Raw genomic sequence first — 21,852 nt, 5'->3', positions numbered from 1 at the left:
CTCCTCTACAGCCCGGAATCCAGAGGCCCGGCCTGCACGTCCTTTTGGGGTTGGCCTTCCTGGCAGTCAGGATCCACAGCCCAAGAGCATATGGGGTAGAGGAGGTAGTGAGGGCAATGACAAGAAAAACCACCCACTGAGAAAGAAAGCTAGGCAACATCTACTTGCCACCGTGGAGGAACCGAGGGCAGGGCCATAGTAAATTGAGAACTTCCACTTGAAGCTGGTCAAGGACTAGAGTATTCGAGAACTACATGTCCGTTCTTTCTGTTTGAAAATAAATTACCGAGTTTAGAGGGAGCCAAGTCTTCCTGGTTCTTGCTAACCGTGGTCAGGAAGCCATGTGTGGTCCCTGTCTGGGTAGAAAGCTGGGGCCCTGTTGATCACTAAGTGAAAAGGCAAATTGTTGACTGGTTACCTCATCTGGGTTTTGATTTTGTTTGATTTCAAGTCATGAATCATTTTCTGCAGACAGGTCAAATAAGGAGAGAGATGTTAAGAATTGTTTTAAATCTATAATCAAAACTGTAGTTAGCTGAGGGATGTCCTCAGGTAAACACTGAAGACAAACTGAGACAAACACACATGTCTGCAAATAGACATAGACCTTCTAACTAAAATCCCAACTGCAGTTGTTACTTTTGCTATATCAGCAGCCTTCAAATGTGCTTTTTATCCACCCTCCCAGGCAGCTTCTGGGGTATTAAGAACTATCATAAAGTGCATGATTCGTGCTTGATAATTGCATTGGTAACAAAGAACTAGTTGCCATACTGAGTTTTCTTCCTCTTCATTAACTAACATGACCCTTTCGTAATATGTATGAATGACATTGATTCTCAACCAGTCTACTGTCAAATTTTGGTAAATGTATACAATGTATTCATGCCTTCACAGAGTTATATATACTATTATATGTTATATGGAGCGCGGTCCCTAGTAGCCACGCAGGTCAGTGGAGAGCAAGGGCCATCTTTCTAGGCATATAAGATGTTTCCTGGTATTTGAGACTTTTGTATAATGAGAACGCAGGGCAGTAATCATATTACTCAAACACAATCACTTTTCTAAGTGTGGTAACTGTGCATGCTTTTACACTGTAAACCACTGTGATAATTTAGTAGAGATTGTATTGTAATTATTGCTGGCTTGTTGGTGTGCAGCCAGAAATTCATAATACGCAATGATTTCAGAGAGGTAGAGCACCACAGATACAATGGATGGAATTAAAGATAAGGAGCAAGGGGGAGACCTTTACAAGAAAATTTCCAAGAAATTTGCAAATGTGCTTAAAGCAGCAGCCGTGCCACCCATGACATTTGTAAATACTGGCATATGGAATCATTCTTCCTAGATTTGAATTTGCTCTTTTAATAGGAATGAAAGCCATTTCCTGAAGGGGCGGGGTGGGGGAGATCCTTTATAGCTGCAGCTTCTGAGCCTAACAGCATTTCATTCTGTGAAAAACCAGACTGCTGTGCCTGAGTCAGGAGCTAACCCTGCTGTGTGAGACGCATTCTGGATGCCAACATACCCTTCAGTTTAGGCGTTTGGGACCAGTATTGTGGGGAGGGAGCATGGCCCAGACACCTTGCACCCGCCTTTCCTAGAAGGTCAGTATAAACATAAGGTAATCCAGTGGCACCGAAACCCGTAAAAGGGCTCCTTCAGGTGAGGAGAATTACAACAACTGGTAAAAACTTTGGAACCATGGCATTTAGGAGGAAAGAGAATTGGCTTCAGGACCAGGTAAGACTAGGTCGAAATCCTAACTCTGCTGCTCATTTCCTATGGGGTAAAAATGAACTTAGAGGATGACAACCTCTCTGAATGCCATTTCCTCATTGGGAAAATAAAACCAACTATAACCACCTAATGAGGATTTCATAGGACAACACAGGTAAAGCCATAACACGGCAGATCCTGGATGCAGCAGGTGTTTGCTGCATCAGTGAATGAAGCAGAGAACTGGAACCCCATCAAGAACTAGAATTGTCCCTCTGTGGGAATAAAGAATAGACTTACGAACTTTGGCGATTTTCTCTCTCAGGAGGTAGAATAGTGAAGAACTTTAGTTCTGAGGTCTGAATGCTTGGGCTTGACTTCTGCCGCCACATTTTACTACCTGTGTGACGTTGGGCACATTGCTTGATTTCTTAGTCTCAAAACCCTCATTTTTAAAAGGCTGTACTAATAGTGTCTGTTCCATAGGATCTGTGATGGAGATTAAATCGAGGTACTGAATGTAACATAATAAACACTCAATTATATTAGCCATACACGTGTGCCTCTTCACAGTAGGGCCAGAAAAGAATGGTTCAGTACTATTTCGTAGCTAAAGAGCATGATCCGGGGTAGTGTTTAGAATATCTGACCCTAAAAACTTCTTTGGATTGTACTTGAGTATGTCCCAGGAATGCCTTTTTATGAGTTCTAGTTTATCATTGTTTTTATGTTCACATTGTCCTATTGTCCATTCTTTGAAAATTGATTTAGTAAACTAACTTGTGCAAATGAAAGATCTGAAACGGGTTAAGTTGATTGTGTGGTGAATTGTCATCTTTGTCATATGGATAGAAGGGTAGAAATCACTGGGGTGATCACATGTTCACAGTAGGCTCCATGGTGACTCATTTAACACCCCACACAAAGCAAAATGTCGTCAGAAAGGGATAAGGTCAACCCAATGTAAAATGTGTCTTCAAGCTCATGGCTTGTTTTATTACAACTTAAGCAGTATTAACAGGGATAAAAGTTGGGAAAGGGAAGCTAAATTCGAAGCATCAAAAAACAGAATGGGTCTGGACAGTGGCAGTTTTGATTTTTTTTTTTCACTTTTAGGCAGTGTCAAGTGCTAATAGAAGCTAAAATGAGTGACACTTAGAGAAAGGAAAAACTTCCCCCTTGAATGTCTTTAAAATCTATAATAATAATATAATAATATAAAGTGCATCTGGGCATTGCCTTCTGCTGCAGTTCTCGTCTGGCTCCAATCCAGAACCGTCAAGCTACTCTGAGTGCTGATGATTCATATCCCAGCACCCTTTTATCTGAATGTTGCAGTGTCTTTTCTTTGTACTCTGGCAGTGATGTTACCTTGGTGTTCAGAAATCTTTTAAAAGCAACACAGGCTTTCCTTGCATCTTGACAAATCATCGTCTGCTGGTAATGAAGAAAAAGTAAACCTAGTTCCGTGATCATTGTAAATATAAAGAAATAAATACTTTCAAGGGTTTTTCTTTAAATGTTCATGCATTTTGGGGCACCTGGGTGGCTCAGTCGGTTAAGCATCTGCCTTCTGCTCAGGTCATGATCCCAGGGTCCTAGGATCGAGCCCCACGTTGGGCTCCCTGTTCCACGGGGAGCCTGCTTCCCCCTCTCCCACTCTCCCTGCTTGTGCTCTCTCTCTGTCTCTCTCTCTCTCTCTCCCCCTCTCAAATAAATAAAATCTTTTTAAAAATGTTCGTGCATTTTGAGATCCTCTGAAAAGTGATCTGGTCATCTTTCCTTGTTCTCCTTGTATAAATCAGCATGCTGCTTTTCAAAAGCATTGATCAAATGAAGTTTCTGTGGATCATTTGATAGTTGAAGACAGAATTTAGGATTTTTAAATGATTTCCCATCTTTAGGGATTTTTAAAAAGGGAAACAGGGATTATTTTTATTGTTGTTGTTTACATTTACTGCTGTTGTTGAAAAGTTAATTTGTTACCAATTTTAATATGCTTTAATGTATCCTCATAATAATAATGCTGTGAATTCACATGGTGCTTTTCTTTTTTTTTTTTTAAGGATTTTATTTATTTATTTGATGGGGGGGAGAGAGAGAACAAGCAGGGGGGAGTGGCAGGCAGAGGGAGAAGCAGACTCCCCACTGAGCAGGGAGCCCGACATGGGGCTCGATCCCAGGACCCTGGGATCATGACCTGAGCCCAAGGCAGATGCTTAACCTACTGAGCCACCCAGGCGCCCCTCACATGGTGCTTTTCATACATTTCATCATCTCTGACTTGAAGTAGTCATGTGAGGTTAGCAAGGCAGATTCTCATTGTCATTCCAACTTACATTTGAGGAAACTGAGGCTCAGATGGTTTATGACTCTCGCGCTCAACCAATAGCAATCTAGTCCTTAAATCGAGGTCTACTCACTAAAATGAGCAGTTTCCATTTGTTATCATGTCCTATTTCAGAAGGGAATCTCGGCTTCGTCAATGACTATTTAGCATCCAGAGTGAAGGTGGTAGTAGATCTCCTGGGCTGAGCACTGGTCACAACAACATGTCCGAAGAGGTGGTTTTTGGGTGCTGCATTTTAAGGAGAACACTGGGAAACTAGAGGACATGAGGAGAGTTAAGAATCTAGAATGTGAGGAGCCTGGGAGCAGAAATAACCAAACAAATCAGGATTTTCAAGTATGGAGAAAGGAGGACATAGAGATGTAGTTGACAACTCTAAGTGTTTTATGGACTGCCTGGTGGAAGAGGAGGTAGACTTGTTCTTTGTGGTGTCAGGCAGCCAGAGCGGGATCACTGGAGAGAAGCTGCACAGAAGCAGATTTGTGCTCAATATAAGAAGAAACCTGCTAAAATTTAGAGATGCCCCAAAATGGAATAGACCAGCTCACTACCCCTGGAAAGTGTTGGCACTGAGACCGTCGGACTCGAAGACTAGATGACTTGATGGGCGTTTGTGTTCTGGCAGTAACACCGTTTTATGATCAACCTTCTAAGGGCTCAGAGACTTTCCTCGTTAGCTGAAAACAGAGGGTTTTGTAGGCTTTTCTGTCCTGGTTTTAGAAAGTTGTATACATAACAATTCCTGTTTCACACATCATTAGTTCCTGAGAAGTCTGTTCAGCTGATGGGGAAAGGTGTTATTAGTTAACACAAATAAGCAAAACTTTTGTAAGGTTAGGAACTGAAGCAGATGGTGTGATGTATACAGTGGTTGTGTGTGTGTGTGTGTGTGTGTGTGTGTGTGTGTGTGTGTGTGTTGTGTATTTTAACTCTTTCAGGATGGAAGTGGGCCTGGGTTTTGCTGTGTTTGTCTGGCTTGTTACTTGCACTACTCTTTAGTACGGCCCTGGAACACAAAGAAATGGGGGGAGGAGCTCATTTGATTTAGCTGGTTTTAATTTTCTTAATATAGAAAATGATGGGGCCTCAAAAGAGATCAGCTGAAATGCGTTTGTGACATAAGCAGATTCACTAAGGGAAAAGGCTGACTAGGACCCAAAGTCACTGCTCCAGATCTAGCTCAGTCACTCACTGCTCTATCATTGTGCCATTGTGCCTTTCTCTAATGTGGAAGTGTTCTAGGAATTTTCTTTCCAACCTTTAAATTTTATGATCCTAATTCTCTCAATTTTATGACTCTGCTTCTCTATATTTGCATAGGAAATTGAGAATGGTCTCAATTATAGCGAAAACAATTCAGTCATTCATTTGTTCTTTAAATGACTTATTCATTTATTCAGAAACACTCATTAAATGAAACGCTGTTTCGAAATATCAAAACTTTGCTTCAATAGATGTGATTTTAGGAATGAAAGGAACACAGCAAGGCAGTCTCTTCCCGACTGAAAATGAATGTGAGGAGTTCCATATTTAGGGTGTTTTGAAAACAATGTAAATGAATTCTTCTGTAAAACTCTTGTTGCTGAGATTTGGAAGAGTCACATATCCCACATCCTAATGGGATGCAATAAAAATTTGTCATAATAAATGTTAGCACCAGCGTTATTAAAATTATTCCACCACTGATGACTCCGAGCAGGAAGTCTTTTCTGTATGAATAATCTCATCTTTTTCTTCTTCCCACAGATTCCAGAGAGGGGACTACCACATTGACGTCTGTATCAATGACTACCTGGATGTTTTCTGCCCTCACTATGAGGACTCGGTCCCAGAAGACAAGACTGAGCGTTATGTCCTATACATGGTGAACTTTGATGGGTACAGTGCCTGCGACCATACTTCCAAAGGGTTCAAGAGATGGGAATGTAACCGGCCCCACTCTCCAAACGGACCGCTCAAGTTCTCTGAGAAATTCCAGCTCTTCACACCCTTTTCTCTGGGATTTGAATTCAGGCCCGGCCGGGAATATTTCTACATCTGTGAGTATACAGAGATTTATTGTGTTGTGGGGCAGCTGCAAGCGCCCAGACTAATTTTTTACCCATGTTTCAGAGAATTGCAGAGAGCTGGACTCTGCATTACAGACGTCTCCTTGTAAATGCATACATCAAGATCCCTAGATACATTAGCTGGGAATTGAGAGCACAAATTAGATTAAAGACACAGCTCCTCTCCCCCTATGAAATTGCGTGTCAGCCTGTTCAGTGAACCACTGCTGACTTGTATTTCTTTTAAATGAAAATTGCTAGGACTTCTCCAAAGCTGAGGAAAAGAAAAAGAGATTCCTGAAAAAAAAAAATTAAAGGAAATAATTAAATTTACAATGCTTGGAGTCATTGGATTTCTTATTCAGGTGTCAGCAATATCCTTTCAATCATCCACACTTGCAGTGGAGAAAGCCAAAACTCCTGCAAATGTCAGCATGCTGACAATAGATACTCTCTTTGCATCAAGGAGAAGAGACAATTATTAAGAGCAGCTGTGTCTTTAAACAGGCAAGAGCATGAAGAAGTATCTAGAAAGGGTTCCAAAGGAACTGGTATAAGTGAGTTTCCCATCTGTGACTCTGTTCCGACAGAGCTCTAAAACTTTCTCAGCTGACCTGCGCATTAATCATATTGCTGTAGCCTTGTTTTCCGTCCGTGACGTACACCATCACTGCTTCGGGCATCCTACTAGTCATATAATCTAGGTAAATGCTTCTCAAACTTTACTTTTCATAAGTCACTTGGGGAGCTCGTTATAATGCAGATCTGATTCAGATGGTCTGCTGTGGGGCCTGAGGTTCCATGTTTATAAAGCGCCCATGTGACGGCTGATGCTGCTGGTCTATGGACCACTCTTTGAGTTAGGATGGTTACAGGTGACATTTAATCTAGGCCGCTTGCTGTATATCTGGACTTTTCCTTCGCTAGTATCAAATATTTAAACTATCTGGCCTTTTCCAGATATTTTCACTATCAGCTGAAGGAGCTAAACATTTTTTGCTCAGAAGTACATTTTTTGAACGACTTTTCATGGCTCAGAAATGTTGTGGGGTGCAAGATCAAAAGAGATTCCTGTCCTCAGGGAGTGACCATCTGGTGGGGAGGAGAGGCAAATAAATAGGTGGTTGCTGAAGGAAGGTAAATGCAGGGAGCACTGGGTTCAAGGGTACACGTACCTCAACTCCTTGAAAGAATCAGGAAGTGTGGCTGCACGCAGTGGGGAGAGATCCAAGCAATACCACCCAGTGTGCTTGGCATTGACTTTTAACCCCTCCTTGCCAGACAAGCAAGATAAAGAACATTCCTGTTTTTCTGATTCCGTTTCTTCACCCTGAATGTCCCCACAGACTCCTAACCCATTTTTTTTAAGTCTACAAGGATATCTAGCTCCTCTTCTCCAGAAAACAGAATTTTATATTAAGCCAGATTTCACTATCACACGGGCACTCCCACTTATATTGAGATTGAATTTAAAAAAGGAAATTGAACAGTACCAGTTTTATTATCTCAGTACATATTTTAGTCATTAGTCATGAGAAAACACGTAAGAGTCTTGATACTATCTCACATTCAATCCATAAAATAAGAAAAGGAATATTGAGTCCCACGGATGGAGGAAACACTGACCTACATTGACTTCACACGTTCTCAGGCACCAGGCTCCTGCCTTTTCCTGATTTTTTACTCTGTGAAAGAATCTCATTCAGCAAATGGGAAAAAGGAAAGAGGGAGACGTTAGTGGCGGGACGGCGATCATTAATTGCCTAATTCTAAAATATCCTACTGATGTAAGAGGAAATCATTGCCAATTTCACAATTTACATATTGATTTCTCAGATTAAAACACAACAAAAGCAAAAACCAAAACTGAATTGAGAGCACTGAGATAGGAAACATACCAGCTAAGTAGTTGATTGCATGATTATTAGAAATTATAGAATCCATTGAGGTTCATAAGCAAGATGTTATTATTCAAATATACCCATAGTGCTTATGACTGGTTTTTCCTCATTTGTGGTTAAATTCAATATTTCACTAAAAATCATTATGTGTCTTCTATAACATTCATTTAACAGAGTCATTTAACTGTCAAGGGCTCCTGTCAAAGTAATTGTTCCAAAATGCTTCAAAATATCAAGAGCTTTTTGCTGTTCAGCTGAGTTTAACCTGAATTACTTTTTTTAATGAAAGGTAAAATAGCACAAAATTAGCGGCAAAGAGATGTTCATTTATAAGAAGCACAGTGGCCTCATAGTCAGTTAAATTGAATTTTCAACCATGTTTTAGAACCACAAGAGCATCCTTCCCTGTCTTTAGTAGGGAAAGGGTTTTCTCTTTTCCTTTCACTGCTGAGAGCAAGAGTGGCAGAGCTAACATGGATGTCTTACAGACGTTTAATATACTGTGGTCATAATTAAACTAAAGGATTCTTAGGGGAGAATTGGCCCTCAGTTGAATTTTCCTCTCTCCTAATATGCATGGAATGAACAAGATGATTGGGAAATGGCTCTTTTCATACTTATTACCTTACAAGAAGCTCCGTTGCCTATCTCGGGAACAAGCCTGACTAGTCGCCCACCGGTCAATTTTATAAAATGTTCTTAGACCATTTCAGATCCTCGAGGGCTTGAAATCTCTAACAAGTCTTCCAAGAGAAAAAAGAAAGCTGTAGCCCTTTGGTGGACCTGCTTTACAGTGCTGGAGGAAGGGTTGAGTATAGTGGTGAGAACCCAAATTCAAATGCACACTTGGCCTTGGGGAAAGAGAGGAGGATTTCATAGCAGAAAATCCATTCATCACTTACTCAGGGAGGACACAATTTAGAACGTTCTGATCAAGTTCTGCTTTATCCTCAGTAACATTGATTTCCTTCTTAATATGTGTTTGAGTTATACAAAATTAAGAAAACAGAGTAGTTGGAAATATGTGAAATTTCCTGTTTACTTTAGAAATAAAATGTCCTTCACTGTTCTAGATCCTTTATTTGTCCCCAAGACTGACTCTGTGCTATGTCCTCCTTTCCTTGGGAACGGGCAATATATTAAATTGTTACAGTCGCTGGTACTGCTAAGGCAGACCGAGCCCATTCTTGAATATGACAAATAGTGTTTTTAACCTACAGAAGTTATTTTGGTAAGAGATTGGCATACTAAAGTAATTACAGAAAGTTGGTGGTATTTCTATCAGTGATAGATTTGTAGAACTGCCAGTCAATAGATTATGGCAATAGTCATTTATATAGACTTCCTAAGGCAAAGAGTTATTTTAGAAACTTCAGAAGTACTCATTTTAGAAATGATTCTCATAAATATTAACCTAATGAGAACAAGTTTGAAAGAAGTTTTGCTGCTGTTATTTTTAAATCAGAAGAGGCAAAGGGAAATAAATAGGGCACTTTCAGTTATTTTTATAAGTCAGTAAAACACTCATTTTGAAAATCCTCTTTTGTAAAAGAAGGAAAACTGCGACCTGGGCCCTTCTCTTGGCCTCACTAACTGTATGATCTTGGGCAAATCATTTCATCTCTCTGGATTTCTACTTCCACAGCTGTAAAATGACGTAGTTGCAGTAGATGGTTTTTAACGTTTCTTGGGAGCCTTAATATCCTAATCTTACTATATTTTATCTAAAGGTCTGCACACCAGGGTAAGAAATAACATCCATAAAGTGTCTCAGCCCAACACTTTACTTAGAAGGTGGTCAGTAAATGCCAGTTAAAGGGCTATGTTGAGGGCGAACGCAGAGTGGAGAGGCATCTTAACATTATTGAGCTCGGTCTACCCCTGCCAACCTATCTGAGTCCCCGTCATCCATGGTCTTGACTAGTGCAACAGGCTCCTGTTTCTCCCACTCATGTCACTGCCCTGGCAGAGCCCTCCAGTGACTTCCTGTCTGAGTAAGACAAAATCCTGAGTCTCTAACCTGGCCAACAAGGTCCTCTGTGGCGGGACCCTTGTGTTCCCCACCCTTGCCTCTTGGACTTCCTGTCCTCTCCCTCTGCCGTTTTGTCTCCACTCCAGCCCCACCCCCATCAGCCCTTCTTCCTGTTCCTCTTTCCTAGCTCCTGCCCACCCCCAAACTCCACAGAAGGGCCTTGGTGCCTTATCTTATCTCTGCCTGGGGTTCTCCTTGCTCCAGGCATCCACTTCCCTTGCTCTCACTTTCCTCCTGTCTGCTCTAAAGAAACGTCTTTATCGGAGAGGCATTCTGATCTCCCTTTTGTAAAGATAACGTCTCCGTAATTCTCTACATTCTTACCCTGCTTTAGTATCTCTCAAGCGCTCATCACCCTTGACACTGTGTATTTACCGGTGTTTGCTTATGCCCCGCCTGCTCTAGGTCCTGTACTACATTGTTTGGCACATAGTAGATGTTCAGTAAGTGAAGGTCCCCAGTGTTTACATAGCACTCGATTCCAAGCACTGCTCTAAACCCCTACAATTCTCAAAGCAGGAGGAGGAGGCGGTTCTGTCCTGACGTCCCACTGTATAAGGGAAGAAACAGAGGCACAGTTAGGTAACTAGAGAAAAGTTCGCACAGATTAAGAAGTGGCGGATCTGAGAGGAAATTAAGTGAGTAAACAACTAACAGGAATTGAAGAGATAAAGTCCTATGGCTTCTGTGCTTAAAAAGGAAAAACATACCTTATTTTGTATTTTTTTTTTTACCAGAAGGTTAAAAACAACGAGCACTACTGTTTAGAGAATATTACTTTATAAACTCTGCCAGAAACCCCAACTCAGATAGTATAGCAAGATAGATTTTAAACACATGTATGCAATTTCAGCTCTCCAAAGAATACTCCTCCATCTCCAAGGGATATTTCAACTGTCTCTTCCCAGATGGGCGACCCTTTTAATATGATAACCTTTCTGACCCAGAATTTGGGGCACAGAAATTCTTAAATCCAGTGAATATTCAGCCTCTAGACTGAATCATGATTGCACACTTGATTTAGGAATAAGAGACCTACAGTCAAGAAGACAAATGTCATTTTCTGAAAATGATGCCAAAAAGGCAGAGAAATCTTCTAAGTTAGAAACATCTAAGTTTCTTCAAAAGAAGGTAGTCAGAGTAAAAGTTTATAGTCCCAGCACCCAGAAGGAATCCAGGAGTTTCTGAGAGATGATTAGGGAACACATTCTTCCTAAGCTCACTGGTGAGTAAAGTTGTGTACACATGTTGTTTTAGTATTAATCCTTCATGTTGATATGGTAACAGAAGTATAGAGCTGAAAAAAAAGTCCATTTCTTTGAAGTTAGAATCCTGCAAACATCAATGAAAAGGTAATCAGGGAGCTGAAGACTTCTGCTCCAGTCTTTTTGAAATACATATTTTTCAAAATTAAAAAGAAAATCATGAGGACAGTCTATGTTACTATGGGCATCATTCTTCAATCCATAGTATATAACTACTCAAATGTATGTGGTTAACTGCTAATTCTCTGCTTTATGTGCTTTAAAGTTTACAGTCTTAAGCTATGAGGCATTTTTCAGATGTACTACACAATTTTTAAAACTGACAAAATAAGTAACCTAACTTCTAAAGAGATACCTTGCTGAAATGATTAAGATCCGCTTCAAAATCATTGATTGTACAATACAGTTATTGACTATCCTTTTAAGAAATATAAAAATATTCAGTAAAGCCAGAGAATACAAACATAAAGAAAGTCCCTCACTTGCCAACTGGTTATGTTCCAAAAGCTTATTTGCAGGTGAGTTGTTTGGAACTGAGAGTATAGTTTCTCACAGAAGTGTTTCTAAAATCAGGCAAGCTCTCCATAATAATGGGAATCTGCTTAACCATAATATTAATTTAGAACGCTATATTTTCATTGAAAAATAATAGAAAATAGCATCTAGAATAGGTGTTCAATAAATATTTGTTGAATAAATAAATGCCATAATAGTAAACCAAGGGCAAAAAAGCAATTAAATTTTTTTCCTTATATGCTGATGTTTAAGAAAAGCAGATAAATTGGAAGCCCTGGGTTTTACTGTACCCACCACTGCAATTCCCTGGTTTCTTATTAATGTTCTTTGATCTTATAATGAGGATACACTACATCAAAAGGGAGAGTGGAATATGGTTTTAAAAGAAAAAAGGCACAGACTCTGGTGAATGCAGCCTCGCCCTCGAATCTCCCTCTACTCTTAATAGCCATGTGACTGTGGGAAACTGAACCTTACTGAGCCTCACTTTCTTCATCCATAAAATGGGGGTATAATAATAGTTTATTATCACAATCTTTCTTATTCCCAAGGCTCAAATAAATATTTTTAAAGGACCAGTTGGACCACCAAAAAGATGACTTCAGCAATTCACGTCCAAAAACTTGGGTGTCCTTTGAGGGGTGCCTGGGTGGTTCAGTCAGTTAAGAGTCAATCTGCCTTTGGCTCAGGTCATGATCTCAGGGTTCTGGATCAAGCCCTGAGTCCCTCCCCCTCTGCCTGCTCGTTCTCTCTCTCTCTCTTTCTCTCTCTCGTGCTCTCTCTCAAGTAAATAAAATCTTAAAAACAATAACAACAACAAAAACTTTTGTGTGTCCTTTGACGTTACGGCATCTTGAATAGCCGTCGTCGATACTTTAGAAAAAATTTCATAAATGCCTAGTAAAGATTCATATTTTAAGTATGTGCCCTATATTCTGAAGGAATGTTATGCTAGGATTACATCTGCCTAAGGAAGTCTTCATTCCTCTTTGGATGTCCAGTTTTTCAGCAGCTTACCTTAGTAATGTACATTAAGAATTATTTTGGTCCTGTCAGTTCACACCAATCCGCCTTTTTTCTGAATTGTTCTTATTGAAATAGAAGAGTGTCAAAACAGCACATTTATCAAAGCAGGAGGTAATCTTTTCCATCTTAATCTTTTACTCTTGTAGGGGAGGTGACCTATGAGTACCATGTTCTTTTGTAAAATGAACAACTCAATATTTGCTCCAGTGTGTGTGTGTGCGTGTGTGCGTGTGTACACACACACACATGCACACATTTTGCTTTTATTATTGAAAAATGTTTTTGATTGCTGGTGTCTTAGTTTACATTAAATGCTCTAGCATATACTTCAGCTGAGATTCAACGGGTTTAGAACTGGAATTTCCAGAAGGACTGTGCTCGAATACTAGTTCATCTCCTACAATTTCTTAAATACGTAGACTCAGAACATAGTATTCATCAAGGCATATATATATTACTAGAGAAAGGAGTGGAAGGGCAGTGTGAAGAAATTGACACATTTTAATCTTTGCTAAAGTGCAGAAGAATGAATATGGCACAAACATCAAAGAGTAATTGCTCAGGTACAGAGTATATTGTAGTCACTCAAACCTATTTAGTTTTTTTTTTTTTTAAGTTTTGCTTTATTTTGAACATCCAGTGGAACAGTTTTCCTCCACTTGGACACTGGAAGTTTGTCTAGAGTACATCAGATTTCTGTCTGAAAAGTTGTTCTATTTCCTTTGTGTACCTCAGTAGTCTTTAGTGAACCCGCGAGAATGCACCTTTTCATTTAAAGAATGAGTTTAGAGAATTGTGTCTGTTTCACGTTGTCCCTAGCCATCTTTTAGGAAAGCATGAATGAATTTCAAGGGCTCTTAAATGAAGGTTAAATAAAGAACGTAAAAGAGGATATTTTGAGACTTCAGGATATTTTTCTATGTTAATTGTAAGTTTCTCTTATGAAAACGGTTGTTTATTGCCAGGAGCCCTGTTAACCTTCTGATGAAGAATGCTTGGCATCAGCTCAGGCATGCTTGGAGTGTGGATGCTTGACCCGTGTTTCAGATTGTCTGAGCAGAACCAAAGGTGGAGGAAGCAATTAATAGGAACATAGGATATTTTTAAACAATTTATTCTTTTTTAAAAGTTGGCAGTATTATTTGGTCAGGTGGGGAGAATTTTTAAAAAAGAAATGCATGCCCTGGTAAATGACTTGTCTAAAGGATGAGGTCCTGTTAAAAAGAATCAGAGAAATGAACGCCAGGTCTGTGAAAAAGGAAATTGGAACAAACATCCCTGCTTAATAGGTTTTGACTTTGCGAGCCGCCTTAAAGTTCGCAAAGGGAGCTTAAAAGCTGTTGAATAATTGGGGCTTGATGGAAATTCATGGTATAAGCCATAAGAAACTAAAGACTCATAAGTACTCTTTGCATTGTTTGAAGTTTTCAAAGCCTGTGACACTCAGATAAGAAGTTCAAAAACAATAATTTTTATTTGGGCTCCTTTTAAGAATTTAAAATGCTATTATAGACTGAGGGAACACGTAGAGCTCTGACCTCCTGAGGGGGAGGAAGGAATTATGCCACCTTTTGCTTCCTTTTACCACACTGAGACTAAATGCCGAAGTGGAACAAATGAAAGGACTGGGTTTTTTTTGGGGGGGGGGGTTTAATCCCTAAATGTCAAAAGTGGCCACATCTCCCAGAGAAATAACGCACACCTGATTAATTGTGTAATTTCACAGGGAAGCAGTAATTCTCAGCCTTATAAACATGTAATGTACTAATTTGGTTGCAGAGTTAACTGAAAACAGTTTAATGAGCTGCTGCATTGCGTGTATGTGCAGTGTTACATAGAGCAGATGCCAGGAGAAATGGAAATAACACGCCAGTGACACTTGGAATAACAGTGTTTATACTTCATTGACTTCGGGTTGTCAACATGCTATTCTCTGTGTTTCCCTTAGTAACTTATTAAGGCAACTGAACTCCAGTGTGATGCTGTCTAAGTGTCGTTTGTTGTAAATTACACAAGCATGCACACACCAAACGTGCTTAGTCAATCTTTGGGGAAAAAAAAATAATACTTTCTTGTATGGACGACCGAAATGTTATCCAGGGGACACACACACAGAGCGAAAGGTGAGTCTCATTGTGCATGCTGGAGGAGCCAGATTTGGGGCTTTCATCAGAAGACATACTATTTCTACAGATTTTCCCACTCATCTATTCTTGCTCTATTTTAACAGAATGGTCGTGTAACTCTTGGTTTGAAAGTTGTCATACAGCCTCACAGCAGGCTTATATTATCTACAGAGTTCTTTATGAGCAAATATAAATCACCACAAATGAGACTTTTCACAGCCAGAGATATGTAGAAATTTGTGTCAGTGCTTTGCTGGCTTGCTAAAAAATATCTCTAGGCTCCAAAGTGCTCTCACAGCTCATCCCCGCTCCCTACCCTTTTGGGAAGCAATTCTCAGAACCTGAGATTTATGGTTCAGAGAGCTGATAGTGGCTATAAAGTTTTCTATTTTCTCTTTTCTTTAATATTAATGCAGGGAACAAGGCATTATCATTCATTATTTTAGTTCATGAGTATCCTGTGGGCTTGAAATACGGTTTCTGGGGGATATGGCTTACCTCTGTTTAATAGGGGAAATGTGTGGACTTCGGCAACAGGCTTCCTTTACCATTGACTATTTTTAGGCAGTTTGTAGAAAATTCACATTAGGAACAGAACTTTAATGTATGTGCTATATCCAGGTTTGGCTTTAAAATTTAAAGCTTTACGAAATACTAATTCATTCTGAGCCCCAGAAGTGAAATATCACAAATTGGAGAATAGCCAGCCAGTCTGTTATTGTTAGAAATTGAAATGATAATGTCTTTTTGTTTTACTCTTTTCAGAGATGTACAGTATTTCCAGCTAGTTTGATCTACATTAATGTTAGGTGAGTTTTAGTTTATAGTTAGCACTCCCTTTTTTATACCCCAAATCTTTAAAACCAAATAATGTCTCTGAGTCATTAATAGAGAATATATATTGTTTTTAATTTAAACTTGACCAGTTTTTATTAGCTCTACTATCTGGTTTCTAATGTGAATTTGCTTTTTCTAATTTTTTTTTACAAAAATTTGTTCAGGTTAATTTTCTCCTTAACTACATTATCACAGGCTCTGGCTAAATCCAAATCCATGCAATTTCCCTGTATGTTTTGCTTTAACAGTTTCAGTGGGTCCTCAACCTGAAATGTCGAACTTCTTGCTTTATTTTAGACCTAATTCTTAAGGAACAAATTTAAACAAGAAGAGTAAAATAAAAACCAAAAATATGAATAGGCAGTTTTTTGTTTTTTGTTTTTTTTACTTTTAAGAGATTGCTTAAAGGTCTTGCGTATACATCAGGAAGTTCAGTCAGTTTTGAGACCATGTAATGAATACTTCAATGATTTAAGTGAAATTTCGTTCAGAGCAGTTATTATTGTAAAAGCAGCCTTTTGCTAAAGGCTTCCTCGTACCTTGACTGATAGGTATGAGTTCTGATAACCCTAATTACAGTGATTTAGCATTTATTGCAATTTTACTATGTGCCAGGCACTATACTTTTCACTGGTTGACTCCTCATCTGTAAGGTCGGTACTATTATCATCCCCATTGTATAGATGGGAAAACAGGCTGAGGGAGGTTCAGTAACTTGCCTGAGATTATGTCCTTAGTAATGGAGTCAGGATTCAGAGCCACATACTTTGACTCCAAGTCTAAGCTCTTTACTCACTTAATTCATAATAAATATTTTTATTTTATTTATTGTTTAAAGATTTATTTATTTATTTATTGGAGAGAGAAAGCATGAGCAAGGAGGAGAGGGAGAAGTAGACTGCCCGCTGAGGAGGGAGCCTGATGCGGGACTCGATCCCAGGACCCTGGGATCATGACCTGAGCCGAAGGCAGACACGCAACTGACTGAGCCACCCAGGTATCCCCATAATAAATATTTTAAAAGAAGTTAAAATGAGGGGAGCCTAGGTGGCTCAGTTGGTTGGGCTTCTGACTCAGGTCATGATCTCATGGGTCCTGAGACGAACAGAGCCCTGCGTCAGGCTCCATGCTCAGCAGGGAGCTTGCCTGAAGATTCTCCCTCTCTGCCCCTCCCCCTGCTCGCACGCACGCGTGCTCTCTCTGTGTCTCTCAAATGAATAAATCTTAAAAAGTAAATAAATGAAAGAAGTTAAAATAAGACCGATTTCAAGCACTCTTGGCAAGTCTTTATATAAGTCCTACCTATACCCTGGAACTTAAGGCAAACCCAGTTCTAAAAATGGCTCGTGTACCTATAGAGGGATGTTTCATGTCCTTTAACCCTGAGCTTCACACAGTAGAGCACTATTGAGTGGCTTGTGGGGTCAGAACATGAAAACAGAATAAAATGTGTCATTCACTCTCCCTATTTCAATTGTGATGAAAACATTTAATGATTAGCAGGACTATTGAAAGTGTATGTCTCTTTGGTACCCTGAGTCATTTTTCAGAGCTTTAAATCTGATTAACAGAATCAATAGCCTAGTGGAGGCATTGTTGAATATATTGCAAAGCCTTGTGACCAACTGTCTCCACATCTCAGCCCGTTAATATGAAATGTTCAGGATTGTTCTACCTTGTTTGTAAGCAGCACGGCAGCAAATTAGTGTTTCCATTACTATTCCTAGTTGTAGTGTTGCTATTATTTTTTAAAATCCACCATTTTCACAGACTTGGGGTTTTTAACACATTTTTGCAAATTCGAGGAGAAGGAGTAAAGATTCCACGAGGAGAAGGTTCCCTTGGAGAATTTATAGCATCTCTAGAAGGAAGGTGAGGAACTGCCGCACCACGTGCGGCCACGTGCGGCTGCGGGAGTTTACCCCGGGGGGGGGGGGTTGGCACTGTCTCAGGAGCATGAGCCCCCCAGAGAACCAGCTTCACAGCACTCCCGTGGCTTTCCTCGCTCTGCCGCCTCCCCTCTCCTGATAAGGAAATCAGAACAGCCAGACTCTGGGAATCAATGAAAAGACAGGTCTGACTGGAATGGAAAATTTTTGAAAAATAACAGTGGGTAGGTAGATTGGGCCAGATTAGGGAGGGCTGTTAATTCTGTTCTGAGGAATTTAGCACTTACCTAGAAGGCAATAGGGTGTAGTACGTTTTTGAGGGGAAACTCATTTGGGCCTTATCCTAGAAATATGTTGAAGTAATTTACCTCAGGGCTAGATGCTGGCTGGTTATAGAATCAGAGCTGGCCGGGGGCGAGCACTTACCCATTCCACACGTTTACGGGTACCGTGTCATCCATACGTTATCACAGCTCTGTGTTAGGCACTATTACTGTTCTCATTGTATCAGTGAGGAAACTGAGGCACAGACAGGTCAAATAGCTTGTCTGAAACCACGCTGCTCACGGGTGGTGGAGCCCAGAGTGGAGAAAAGGCGTTCTGACTCCAGTGTTCATGCTTCTAGCTCTTTTTCATGAATGACAAGTATGTTCGGAAGCTTACTGCATAAAAAGGACCAGTATTAAGGAGAAATTATTCTAATCTCAGAGAAATGAATACCCTTTACTTGAATTTCTATTGTTTCTATATTGCCTTCTGTGTCTATTCAGCCTCTTTGTCATAGGAGCAGTGTTAATTTTTTTTTTTTGCATAGGCTTTAGTGATGTTTTTATTAAGTAGAATTGCTACATCAATAACATTTGCTGGATTATTAATTTAATCAAGTAGAATTTCTGACCTTTTGATAGGATGTGTTTACCATTTTAGAAGATTTATTGCAGCTATTTCTTGAAATATTTATATTCAAAAATGCTATATAAAACCATTTATTAAACTCTACATGGGCTGTTGGTACTTGTACATCATTAATTTGTGACTACAGAAAAATCTACAGTGGCTATAGAAGGATATACTTCAGTATTATATATTGTTTTCTCATTAGTGAACCCATCAGTACTTACTGAGCTATGTTTAGCCGTCAGGGCAAAGCAGCAGACACCTTAAAGTGAGAATAGGAAGTACTCAATGTATTCTTGGTCCTCCAGGAGCTTGCAGTTGAATGTGAGCAAAATATATCCATGAAAATAACAGCAAAAAGAAATAAAGTAAATTATGAGATTGACACCATCCGTAAAAAAGAGAGAGGATTGCTTCAGGGGGAAGACATTAAAGACGTGACATGCTGACTTGAGGGGCAAGGTGAAATTCAGGTCTCAGGGTGTAAGACACCATGCTAATTTTAGTGACAGAGGGGGGTAAAAATGTTGCTTCTTGGAACCCACTTCCAGAAAGTCTGATTCATTAACTTTTATGAGGTTGCAGTAGGGGTCTTCATTTTTAACACGCTCTCCAGCAGTTTCTCTTGCTGGTGATATTCATACCACACTTTGCGAACATTGGCTTAAAGTGGGAGTAAAGGGGTCTAAATTGAAGACCACAAAGAAGTAGATACTGGAAGCTTTGAGCGAATGGAACAACAGCTGAGAAAAGGCAGTCTTGGTCATGTGAGGGTTTTTATGACCCAGGGAACTCTGGTTAGAAAGAGATCAAGCAGTCTAAGAATAAAGACTAAGAGGGAAATCCTGGGAGGCAGCTCATTCACAATGGTCATAATAACAAATCCTTCCTTCTGCCTCAGTACACAAACTGTCTCATTTGCTTCATTCATAAATAAGATTCAATTTTACCCCACTGATGAGAACAAGAACCAGTTGATCCTTTGGGGTTTTTGTGTTTCTTATACAATGTTTTAAATTTTTGTTATACAATTTTTGTTATAAAATGAATTCCTTTTGCAAAGTGGCAACCTGTGAAAGTGCAGATAAGAATCAGAAAGCCAAATAAAAATAGGAAACAGGCATGATATCAAGCAGTAAGAAATACTCCTTTTGGACCAACAGTTCAGAAGGAAAATGTGTACTTGGGGAAAAAGGAAAGAATAGCGAGAAGTTCCTGTAATATTCTAATTCCATGACACAGGGTTTTGGAAGGTACATTGAAGAAGTGGGTGCTGCCTATTGTCTGTGACCTTTCGTGCTTGACAATTTGTTTTCTTCCCAGTGTTTAGTTAGAGTCTGATGAAAAAAGGAGTATATCTAAATGGAGCCATGATTGGGTTATGATTAAAGGTCAACAGTGATGTGTATTTAATCACTATTTTGCTACTTACATATTGGGTTAGACAGCAGTCATGTTTTTAACCATATAATATATCCTGGTTCCTAGAAAATAAGACCATTGTTTAATAGGTTCCTTTTTAAATATTAGTAAGTATAAAAAAGAGGGGACAATGGGGTGCCTGGGTGGCTCAGATGGTTAAGCATCTGCCTTCGGCGCAGGTCATGATCCCAGGGTCCTGGGATCGGGTCCCACATCGGGCTCCCTGCTCAGCGGGGAGTCTGCTTCTCCCTCTCCCGCTCGCCCTGCTTGTTCTCTCTCTGTCTCTCTCGCAAATGAATGGATAAAATCTTTTTAAAAAAAGGGGGGGGGGACAAGAATGAGGAGAGCTGGATCTTGACTTTATTATTTACTAGGTGTATTAATTCGGGCAGGGGGCTTCCACCCATACCTCACGTTTCCCGTTTATAAATGAGTTAGAGTGCTAGTTTAATAAATGGTATTCTTAATATATTGATATTTGAAAGGCAATTAGTTACTCTCCTAGTTTCTGTCAAAATTAATGGTAGCTTCCATGACAAATTTTTATGGGTACTTTGAATTATACATTTGCATGTGTCAAAAATAGTTCCTATCATCAACTAGTTTGAAATACACTGGTGGGCAGAAATAGCTTACTGTCATTTACTCACAAGGGTATTTTTCTCTTTGCAGAATCAAATATGATCAAAATATATTGTCAGTTCACTGTGGTTTATTTAGGATGTTCTACAGTGGTGGAGATACAGAAATACCAGTCTGTCACTTAGAGAACCATTCTGTGGGTCATATCCAAGACTGCAATGGTCAGCCAAATTCCCACAGAATATTTTCCAGGGCTAACTGGAAAATCACATTGCCATTGGCAGGTTTTATGCACCTGTTTTCCTTCCCCATGGAGTCTCATACCTGAGAAACATGGAAAAATGTTCTTTTCCTAAATTTGAAAAATGCAGCTATAGTCTAAATGAAATGGGATAAATTATCTTTTTCACAATTATCCATTAAAGGGAGAATTAGAATTAATATTAATCACAGATGTTTCATCAAGTTTTATTATCAACCAGATTGACTGCCAAAGTGCTTTCTGGAAGACATTTTCTCTCCCTCCCCCACCTGCTACTGAGAACAAACTGTTATTATGGGTCCTTAGATAAAGATTAATGGTTTTGGCAATTCATTTGAGGAAATCTATATTTTACTGTACACTCCACTTCAGTTCAAGGCATCTCTAAAAAGTGAGGCTTGTCACTTCCTTGATAGAATTATACAATGAAGACACTAGATGGTATCATTCTTTCCACCTTCAGAAACAGATTAATCAATACACAGCCCTAGATTGGTATCATCAAACCTATATATATATATATATATATATATATTAATTTTGACACCTTGTTTATGGATAAAATAAGCAAAATGCCTATTTAATTCAGGTATTTTAGCAGCTATATTTTTACCTATCACACTTACAGTACTTTAATATAATTTTTATGTCCTCTCTCTTTCTGGGATAATTCATTACCAATGGTGTGACCCTTATAATAAGTATGACTATTTGGTAATGCCTCATCCATTTGCAAAGTGCACCATAGATGGGTACTACATTCATTAAGGTTCTCCACTTGCAAACAGTATTTATCAGTTCTCGCTAACTTAAACAAAAATAGAGGAACTTTCTCCCTACTAAAGAGATTGATGCATTTAACTGAAGACCACAGGATGAACAGTAACTGAGGCAGTGCTGGGGGTCCAGAACCTAGTAACAAGTGGATAATTAGAATTACCTTGTCAAGACCCAGCCATTCGACTTTCTCAGCT

General features: G+C 39.4%; 1 protein-coding gene across 2 annotated transcripts in view; it reads left to right on the top strand.

The window, feature by feature from the left end:
• EFNA5 (ephrin A5) overlaps window positions 1-21,852 on the top strand; it is a 266,511-nt gene that overhangs the window by 216,861 nt on the left and 27,798 nt on the right. For both annotated transcript variants that reach the window (XM_088023662.1, XM_028102850.2), the window contains exon 2: window positions 5,822-6,114. In XM_088023662.1, the coding sequence (XP_087879788.1) occupies window positions 5,822-6,114 (293 nt within the window). The remainder of the gene's footprint in view (window positions 1-5,821; window positions 6,115-21,852) is intronic.

The sequence above is a fragment of the Eumetopias jubatus genome, unplaced genomic scaffold (assembly GCF_037043125.1).
Source record: "Eumetopias jubatus isolate StellerSeaLion01/CBP00866 unplaced genomic scaffold, mEumJub1_p1.0 scaffold_5, whole genome shotgun sequence".
Lineage (NCBI taxonomy): Eukaryota > Metazoa > Chordata > Mammalia > Carnivora > Otariidae > Eumetopias > Eumetopias jubatus.
Note: the sequence above shows the minus strand (reverse complement) of the source record. Positions and strands in the feature narration are given on the sequence as shown.